Here is an 11,165-nt window from a genome sequence, read left to right on the forward strand (position 1 = left end):
ACATTTAGCAATATTCTTTCTTTTAGTAATCCATTTTTTTAGTAAGCAGCACAAGATATACAAGAGCATTTGTTTATGATGTGCTTCAACACAGCATCACATTTATTAGAATAAGAAAAGTAAACATGATTTTCTCAAATATAGTACATACATATGTAATAATATGGCATCCAAGGAAGTTTATATGAACTAACATCCTTACGAAATGAGTAGAACTGTGTTTTTAGCAGCTGTTAACTTAAAAGGTGAGTATATATTTATATATATATATATACACATACACATATATGACTTTTTTGTGACTCTGTTGATATAAAAAAAAAAGATAAAGAATTGTGGAAATTCTTAGTGAAGCACTGAGTCTCCTTATTTTTTCCCGATCTGGCAGTACAAAGCCATTGAGAAACCAAGGCCAAAAAGCTGTGAAAAGTGGAAAAAAAACACAAAATATCAACACACAAAGAAACATTAAAAGGGCATTCTGTGCACATTTTATTTCCCATAATCCTGTTATCCCACGGTAACGATAAAACTGTAAATCCGACTGTCAACCCAATTAGGAAGTTGTAACATCCATCCTGGACTCTGCATGCTTTGTTACAACAGACTAAAGCTTACAATAGGAGATCATTTAGAACATGGCAGCCTCCCTTATATTATTTTGCAAAACAGATTCCTGATTGTCCCTCCATAACTGCAAACAAACAGTAAGCAACACAGCTAAAATAAAGGCCTAATGAATGAATTGCCTGATATTTTATTACTCTGAAAAAATGTACTAAGAATTTAAACATTGTAAATATTTGTAAAAGTAATCTCATAGGACCATAATTACCCATAGAAAAGTGGAATTACAATATACTTAATACTTTGTATTAAGAATTTCCCCCAGTGCTTATATTCTTATTGTCTTTATTTATTTATAAAGCTAAAGCAGTATCAATGGCTAATAACTTAAGGGTGCAGAATATACACATTAGTGCATTCACCAGGGGTTGAGTTGGTCCAAGTATAGATCTAAAATATAAATTCTCAGACGATATTAAAATATTTGAGGGCCAACTTGGTCCTTGTTGAGATGGAAACTGTTGGAGTCTGCACTTACAACAGAGTTGAATGGTATGCTTGTTATGATTTGGACTTGTGAGATCAATCCGTGTCTGCATCACAGTTAATTTTAAACCAAGCTGTTTTACTGTAGACGTAATCATGTTACCTGTCTGACATCAATAATATCATGATGACATACCTCCACCACTGCCAGTCCGAAAGCTATTCCAATAATGATCCCCATGTTATTCTTTAAGGAGTCAACAAACACAGTGTAACATGACTGTGGAGAAAAAAAACAATATAAAAAAATTCATTTCAATGAGATATACAGTATTTCTGTATTAGTTTGCTATTAACACACGATTGTTTTGGCTAATGGTTTCTTCATACAAAAATTAAACCTTTATTTGTAAATGAGGAGATAAGTGTTTACCTAAATCCATTACGTACCACAAGTCACTATAAGTTTCCCCCCGTCATGTACAGTTTACACGCCAATAGAAAATTCTGCTAGGTTAAGAGAGATACTACAAGGATCTAGCTCCTCAACAACATTCTTCTGCACTGACCTTTTATGTTAAATGCTGGGTTGGATCAAGCCCCCTCCAAGAATTGTTGGTGAGTTTCTTAGGTTTATCATAATAAATAATGTGATGTATATCAAATGATGCAATTCATTATTATTCAGCAGGGTTCAGCTATATGAATACTATTACTTTATCTACAGTAGTATGCTTCAAAATGTATAGGTTGCGCTATTTAATCCCAGTGGGTAGACCTCTAGTTCAAAAGTGTTTCAGGATGGTGAAAGAAATACCCTTTTATTCTGGATCCCATATTTACCTGTTTGTAAACAAGTTTCCCAGAAACTGTAACGCATTCGTTGACATCATTTGCTTGAGTACACAAACAAGACTGAGGGATGGAATTAAGCCAGTCTTTATAACCGTAAACAAGACCACAGCACTTATTCTACAGAAAAAAAGCAGAAGAAATACTATTAACATCATTTTGCAGGTTATAATTTAGTAGACTGCTATATTTCTGTTATAAAGTTCTTTTTTTAATGCTCACATGATTTCATGGCAGCTATTTGGTAAATGTGAGAACTGGAAGAACTGTAACGTACTACAGTGTAGACAAATATGTGGTGAATATCATAAGAATGCAAAAAAACAGAATGTTGCAGAATCTTGTAATACCTTTTTTATTGGACTAACAGTATTTAAAATAATAGACGAGCTTTCGGGAGTCCTCCCTTTATCAAGTCAAAAAGGGGAAATGCTTTTGACTTGATAAAGGGAAGACTCCCGAAAGCTCGTCTATTATTTTAAATACTGTTAGTCCAATAAAAAAGGTATTACAAGATTCTGCAACATTCTGGTTTTTTTTGCATTCTTATACACTGGACTAATACGGCTACCCCAAACTACAGTGAATATCATAGAAATCAATAAGACCCTTCACATATATGTCAAACCTTATGAGTATAATTTCTTGTGAAAACCTTGCAAAATTGTTTCTACTTGGGGCTTACATTTGGCTTCAATGAACAGACATCTATTTAGCCTACCAATAATAGTACAAAATCATTATCACATGGATTTGTTCTTTTCTGATCCCGAAAAACCACCTAACCTTTTCATAAGAACCATCGCCCATTGTTGATTATTGTCACAATAACAGGTCATACATAGCCTGTGTCTTCAATAGATCTTTTGACCCCAAAGTTCCAATTATTCTGTTAATTTAACACTTAAATAACTACACGCAGCACTAGAAACCTCATTCCTGGCACTGTTCTGTGTCCAAACCTTCCTGGAAAGAATTAATGATGTAAATGTATGCCTTATTTATAATTTTTTTTGAAAAACTATCTTAACCATTTCCGCGTTGATCTTGTGTGATTAAATGACCAAAGAATAAAATGACGGATCTGCTAAGGAGTGCAATTTATATTTGATCCAAGTGGAAAAGGAGTCTTCAAGTAATATAATTAAAAACAAGTAAGAACTCAGTTTCTGCACTGAGCACATACTACATGTGGCTCCTTTTTTGTATTTCATAAACAACATTAAGTCCTCTTCACCCTCTGACCCCTATTATGTTAAATTATGAGACCGAGACCTAGATTCTGACCAGGTGGTCCCTGTAAGAGTCCATCAAATTTTCCCCTCGTGACCGAACGCGTGCTGGAGGTTCCTGGGGAAGTATATGTGTATATATGGTGGTCCTGGAGTCATCCGAAAGATAGATTGGGCTGATTTAAAATGTACCCCAGAGGGTGCCCTTTTACTCCTAACTTCTCCCTGTTATCAGTCATCATACAATTTTTAATCCCAGTTTAATGTTATTGATTAAATCTGCACTGCATTGGATTCGGAGAGTGAATTTCATTTGTAACATGTTGGTGTTGGTGCACACGAGCAGGGGGGCTATCAATGTGAGCTTAAGTGGCTACGTTGGTCACAATTTTTGTCCTCTGCTTCATGCAGGCCCCTGTTGGCCTTGTGTTCTTACCTCTTGTTGAATAGTGTATAACTTGTCCTTGAAGCTTTCTGGCTGATTATTTAATGGTAGGTATCCCTGCATTGTTTTGTTAATTTCTGCTTCAATCTAAAAAAGCAAAAATATAGCAAATATTCAATCCCAATGACATTGCAGTGAACATAAAACGGGTAGCAGATGTTAAAGCAGATCCAACATACCTTGGGTTTATATACAACTCCCAAAACTCCTGCTGTAATTTGAAGTGCCAGGATCAGAAATAGTCCAATAAAGAACTGCAGGCGAAACAGTAGCAAAACATACGATTTTAGCTTGTTCATTTTTAAAACATTTTGAACTGTGAGATTGCCACACAAAAACACTGCTAACCATTTAGCATTTTAAAAGTGTCAGCACATTTCTTATCATGTATTTTTTAACTAAATTATCGAGTTGTCTAATTTCAAACTATTTATTCCATAGCAGTCATGTGCAGGCAGACTACTGTCCTGAATGCAGGCAGGCAATTGCTCATCAGAAATTTACAAATCAAGCACTCCACAAAATATATCAGAATATATAAGGCCATTGACATTACTGCAGGTACTGCAGAAGGACTTAAAAAATGTAAAATGTTGAACTGCACTTTAAGTTCAACATACAGGAATTGACAGTTGTGCATTTGCTGGAAAGGCCATGCAGATTACACATTAAACACAAGAGAGAAATAATCTAATAATCCCGGAATAAATAAAAGCAGCTAGAGGCCTCCTTAGAGATGTGAGTGTGCAAAGGAACACAAAGAAGGTATAGACTAGTACTGTTAGATAACAAAAACAATACAGTACTACACTATACCATTGGTTCATTTGCAAATGTCCACCCACAGTTCTAAAGAAACCTCTAGATGCCTTTATGGGAAGATTAAATAATTCCTGCCTTGTGCTTGTTGTCTTTTGGGATTACAGGAGTCCCTGGATAAAAACATAAAAATATAATATTTTATTTTCCTTATGTGTGGTTTTTGTTCAGATTGCACACCAAACAGTTATTTATCATGAAAAGCCCTTTCACTATTACATGAATAGCTAAATAATGGTGTATGGTCTTGTTATTTACTAACCAGAAGCAGCAGGCAACGACTTTCTCTTACGGCTCCGCAGCATCCAAAAAATCCTAGGACCATAATTATGGATCCCACTGCTATCATAAGGTCAATGGCTGAATTCATTCCTTGTATATTGAACTCCTACGACAAATCATCATCGCAGAGAAAAAGAAAACCATTATACTTCACAATAATATAGACCAAAGAGCTCCAAGCAAAGTGTGTAGACTAATTGAAATAAATTATTATTATCTGTTAAAATGTATATTTTGCCATGATATAGATGGAAGGGGAAAGTGAACCCCATACGTGGATGTGGCAGGCAGTCAATCAGGGATAAATACTTATGGACATGATGATGTTCCTTTGAGGTAATGGCATAAGAGCGAATATGGTAAGTGAGGTAAAGATTATGTGAGGATTTTTTATTTTCATCTAATTATCCCACCCAATGGCATATGGGATGGGAAGGTACCACACACTGATTTTATATATTTGTAACCCTCATCCCACAACAAAGGTGCCCAGTAATGCCCTCCTGGAGAGTTTCATCCATTACTTTACTCCCCTATCCAATTCTGTATTGGACGGGAGAAGGTGCCTAAGTGGGCATCATGTTTCCCCAAAGGGTGAATTATGAATTGCTCAACCTGTGCCCTTAATAGGATACCCAGAGCACTTGCATAAATGTAGAGCTCAGAAGACACACAAAAAAAAAATAATTTAGTAAAAAAAGGCAAGAACTTTTAAACATTTAAGAAAAAACATAATTATACGCTGCAATCTTCTTGACTGGCTCTTTTTGAGCCATAGATTTGGAGGCACGTACTAGGAAAAATATGCTTAATGTTATCAAGAACCTGTGTTATCTTTATAAAGTTGTAAATAGTTTTGTTCACTTATTCTTCTTGTTCTATAGATTATTGACTATAAAACAGACTGCATTGCACTGGATAGCTCATAACGAGTAAAGGAGGAAATGCTGCCATGGCGGTTATAAAGACATTTTAGACGATAAAAAAAATTCTAACACATAGGAATAAAAAATACTTACTTCTTGAGCATTTTTACTGACACGAAGCCATATGGAGACACCCAAAATAACACAGCCACATATCTAGAAAACAAGAGCAATAATAATCATTGTCTCATAAAAGCAGAAGTTAATGACATATAAAATAATAAAATATTGTTGTTCTACTCATTATAGGACTTTAAACCTTGTCACAACTGCTGAGGTCTTATCCACCATGCTAACAGTGGAAAAATACTTTCTGGACCTAAGACCCTGATCCACGTTTTCATGAAATAAAGAAGAAAGGCTAGTATGGGTTAGTTTTACCACTCTAACAAAATGTGGTCTCTGAAACAAGAAAAAAAAGTCTGTCCGTTTATTTGGTTGCATTGATAACTAGCTCATAAATAGCTCAGTTATATCTTTATCTTGATCATCATAGTGTAGCCTATAATAATATTTATTATTGCACTTCCTGGTTTAACGTCTGGTAACCTTGTTTTGAATGCTGGCAGGCTGTTGCCAATGTAAATATTTTTCATGGATTATCAGGAAATTAACATGGATGCTTCTCTGGTATACAGATGTCTTTTCATACCCCCCTGAATCCTCATTAAGCCCTCTGGAATTGTTGGGTGAGGTGGGGGGGTGGGGCATCCATGCGCACTAGCATGTCTTTGGCTAATTTGAATACATACATACTGGCTGCACCAAATTTTAACCAAACTGTGTTTAGAGAACCACGAGAAATGGTCCAGCCGCCTTTTCAAAAGCTCCGTCTCTTTCTATCTATCCCGTAGATAAACCCGTAGAAGCAGCCCCCTCTCTAGGTTTTTATGGTACCTAGTGTTTCCATACTGGTTGTATGTCAACTGGTTTTTAAATTGGTTTATATTGTAAACAAAACAAAAAGTTTAAAACCTACTTTTGCATTCGGTAAAACCCTTTGCTCCAATTATAAAGGTAGTTTAGTCATGTTGTTTATTCTCTCCTTACCTGACTTCTTAGTTGGCAAAGCCAAGCTAACCTCTATTCATCGTTTTTCTGGCAGACAAAAGAGTTAATTCATCCTATCCAGCCAGGTGTAAACATATTAACTAACAGGAAAGGGTAGAATGGTATTTCAGTTGGCCACGGAGGCTGGCCCCCACTATTGTAAGATTAACCACAGAATCACAATTAGATTTGAGTATGCCAAGTGGCTGAACTTAACACAAGAAAGCCAGAATGCACTTGTAAAATGAGCCTGCTGTTTACAGAATGTAGGTGTGGAGTGTAATTTAAATCTGTTTTAACATTTGACTATGGAACTGAAAGAAAAACATTTCAAGATATTTCGAGGTTAAAAAGTTTATAGAGGAGGGGACTATTCTAGCAGCATTGCTGAGGGCCATCTTTCATTCTAAATGCTCCCCAGTAAAACGGTGCTGCTAGCCTCCATACATACTTATTTGCGCATGATTTCATAATTGTTTTTTCATGTTAACCCTTTCACATTAAGCAGATATGAGCATATTTCCAAAATTCAATGAACATTAATGTTACACATATGCATGCAATACACCTATGCACACCTGATCTACCGTTTTAATAATAAAGCGTTTTAAGCAATTCATAGACTTCAAGGGAGATAGCATCCTGCACACAGGAAGATTCCTGTTATAACAGAATGAAAAAGTATTCTACCCTCACTTACCTAACTGCATAATTTACCTAAGCCTCTCTAGTATCTCTAAAATGGCACATCTCATTCACCTTGCCCACAATCCAATTGAAGTGCATATGAATTAAACTACTTGCACACTCAAATGGAAACTCTTGTCATACTTTCATATTGTTTTGTTATTGTTCTATGGTTGTAAGGAATGTATGTTATATTTTTTTGTGTTAGGGTGTGTTAGCGTGTGCTAGTGTGAGTGTATGTGTTATTGTCTGTGTGTGTTAGTGGGAGTTACTGGGTATGTTAGTGTGTGCATGAGTGTATGTTAGTATTAGTGATTGAGTGTGTTTATGTGTCTGGGTATGTTAGCGTATAAGTGTCTGTTATCATGAGTGTCTGGATATGTTATCACATGTGCATGTTAGAGAGAGTGTCTGTGTGTGTGCCTGTGCGAATGTCAGAGTATGTTTGTGTGGGTGTCAGTCCTTGTGTGATTGAGTATCAGTGTCTGGCTGTGTGTGTGTCGGTGTGTATTAGTGTGTTTGTGTTAGTGTCATGTTTGTATTAGTGTCTAAGTTTGTGTGTGTTAAGGAGTGTCTCATCTGTCACTCCATCCAGTTTACTTTATACTTTTTCCTTTGTTGTTTCTCCTCTTCTCACTCATGCCACCCTCTGTCCTGTTTCTCTTCTTTCCCATTCATCTTTTGTTTCTTTCTTTTCTCCCCCCTTTCCCTCTGACATGGTTTCTAGTTATGCCCCTGCTTCTCTTAGAAGCAGAGGCATAACTAGAAACCATGGGGCCCTGGTGAGAACAATTGCCCCTGGCCCCCCAACTTCAACAGCTGGTCTGTGCCATCATTGCCCCCACACAATAGGTCTGTACCTTCTTTGCCCCCTGCCCCCTTCCAACATACAACATATGTAAACACACTCGATCTCACCGCACTTGCACAATTGCACATCCATGCTCACACATACACAATTACACACCCATGCTCACACACATACACAATCACACATCCATGCTTACACACACACACAAAAGTACATAAACATCCATCCATATATCCATACATATACGTATATATATATATACAAACACACATACATATATCCCACCTCCCGTTTCACAGCGGGGTGACATTTCAAAATACTTTAGAAAGGGCCCTTCCAACCTGAATCGGTGAGGTCCATGTCGGAAGGGCCGGTTCTAAACTATTTTGATTCTGTACAAGGAGAAAGGAAGAAGGGGTCGCACAAGGCCCCTAGACCCCTGTAGTTACTTCAGTGCCCAGAAGCAACAATTCAGAGATTGTCTAGGAAATGGCTCGGTAAAAGGAATCAACCCTACATGTAACAGTATTCTGTAACCTGTTCATAACAGGCCATACACTATACCTCAGTGGCCCTCATCTTTTGCAGATCTGCTTTAGCCCATAAATAGCAAATCATACAGAAGATAAACCCCAGAAACCAAGCCACTCAGAGAGTAAGACCAACAACACTATCCGTAAAATACCTTCCTCTGTATTACTTTGTTTTTATATACTATTTCTGGTTTTATTTTATCATTATGCGGTTTTAATTTCCATACAGTGTTTTATTCAGCTATGGATGAATTGTCATATTAACAAAACAAAAACAAACCAGTCTACAAATACAGGTATAAATGTATACAGACTCATAAAAACAGACAACAGCTTAACTTACCCAAAACAAAAAGTTGAATACAAACATGGAATATTTTAGGCATTTGTTCACGCCTGCCATTTTGTCAGATAGGTTGAGGATCTGTTAAAACCAAGTCTTCCTCAATTAGCAACGCTCCAGCAATGAGAAAAACAGAAGAAGAGGTTATGCAGAGTGTTACATGTAAAGGGTGGGTCTGCAAATACTGCCTTATGCTAAATATTAACTCTGACTTTCAAGGTATGCCTTCTGGTGCTGTCTCCACCTGCTTTAAACAAACTGACCCACTCATAAAACATTACAAATTAAGCTTATCATGTTTTGCTGATAGCATTGTCACATAATGCATGCCCACTTCTTGATGAACTGTACAACAGAAAAAAACCATTCAGATCAAGTTTCCATCACAACTAAATACACAATGACTCACGCAACCATTTCACTGCCTAGTCAGAACAAAATCACTATTAACTATTAGACTGCAATGCCATATATAGTATATATATGAAGTGTAAAGGCAGCAGTAAAGAGGTTAACAGAGGTGCCATATATATATATATATTCTTCATGGTACGCGGGTTTTGTGTAAATTTATGTGTGTGAATGTGTCCGTGTATGTTATTGTGTATGTATCTGTGTTTATTTGGGTGTGTGTATGTGTCTGGGTATGTTAGTGTGTTTCTGTGTCAAGCTGTGTTAGTGTCTGGGTGAGTATGTGTTAGTGTGAGTGTCTGTGTCTGAGTATGTCAGTAAGCCTTAATATGTTTGTGTGTCTCTGGATATGTTAGTGTATGTGACTGTTTGTGTGCCTGGGCATATGACTTCAAAATAAGTTTCATTTTATTTTTTATTAATCACTATGTAACATAATGGTTGTGGGTGTTGTTTTGGTGGGAGAGGGGGCAGCATTAACCCTTTTCATTGCTTTAAGTGAAAATGTCCTTTCTTCAAGTCAGAATGGATGATGTATTGTTCTTTGCACAAGTAATTAGAAAGTGTCTTGTACTGTCCCGACATGTATTTGTATATATTTGTATACCTATGTTTCCTACTAATTAATCTGTGGCCTACATCTTGAAATCATTGCTCATATTTTCTCTTTCATAATGCAATTAAAGTTTGTATTTATACACTCATTATCTCCCTTCTTGCCTACTGCAACTCGCTTTTAGCTGATCTCACTCATATGCGTCTTGCTCCCTTACAGTCCATGGTTAATATTCCTGTCAAGCTTATATTACTTACTCATTGCTCTGCTAACACCTCTGTCAACCTCTTTACTGCTGCCTTTACACTTCATGATCCAATTTTAAATCATGACTACCTGTAAAGCTCTTTTAATGGTTAAATTATCACCATTCCCTAACTTATCTCCAAATACGCAAATCCTGACACCGCTAGTGTCAAGTGATTAGAAATGGGTGCTCCAACGAGGGAAGGGTGGCCACTAGTGGCTGCAGTTAGACACAACAATCTATAGTAGACAGGTTGTGGGGAGTGGCATTCTTTTTTACAACATGCTTGGAACTTCAGATAAGATCATGCTTATGTGCAAAAAGTCATACAATGTTTATGCTAGGAAATGTACTGGTTGTCTACTTAAGTTTGGCACAGTAAACAACACTTAGTAACCCTTAGTCATAATGGCTATGCTTTTATAGTAAATGGTGCTTCTAGGATTAACTAAGAGGACACTCCCTGGAAATATCATATGTGGAAATCAATTTAATAAAGTGAAATGTATTTACACAACTACCTTCAAAAAGATCCCAAATTGTATCTGTGTTGTACTCAATTAACAATAATAATCCATTAAATATATACTCACTGGCCACTTTATAAGGTACACCTTGCTAGTACCGAGTTGGACCCCCCTTTTGCCTTCAGAACTGCCTTCATTATTCGAGGTATACTTTCTACAAGGTGCTGGAAACATTCCTCAGAGATTTTGGTCCATGTGGACATGACGGCATCACGCAGTTGCTGCAGATTTGTTGGCTGCACATCCATGATGCAAATCTCCTGTTCCACCACATCCCAAAGGTGCTCTATTGAAGTAAGATCTGGTGACTGTGGAGGCCATTGGAGTACCTTGAACTCATTGTCATGTTCAAGAAACCAGTTTGAGATGAAGTGAGCTTTGTGACATCGGA

At 36.8% G+C, this 11,165-nt stretch overlaps 1 protein-coding gene across 1 annotated transcript; it reads right to left on the reverse strand.

Annotated features, from left to right (window-relative positions):
* Window positions 1–68: 68 nt before the first annotated feature.
* On the reverse strand, window positions 69–9,196 carry TSPAN8 (tetraspanin 8). Its single transcript, XM_053462751.1, has 8 exons — window positions 9,034–9,196; window positions 5,703–5,765; window positions 4,664–4,789; window positions 3,762–3,836; window positions 3,574–3,669; window positions 1,897–2,025; window positions 1,250–1,333; window positions 69–420 (listed from the first exon to the last, which is right to left on the reverse strand). Exons 1-8 carry the CDS (start codon window positions 9,091–9,093, stop codon window positions 367–369), a joined length of 687 nt encoding a protein of 228 aa, XP_053318726.1. The 5' UTR covers window positions 9,094–9,196; the 3' UTR covers window positions 69–366.
* Between the last annotated feature and the right edge of the window lie 1,969 nt (window positions 9,197–11,165).

This window comes from Spea bombifrons, chromosome 4 (assembly GCF_027358695.1).
Source record: "Spea bombifrons isolate aSpeBom1 chromosome 4, aSpeBom1.2.pri, whole genome shotgun sequence".
NCBI lineage: Eukaryota > Metazoa > Chordata > Amphibia > Anura > Pelobatidae > Spea > Spea bombifrons.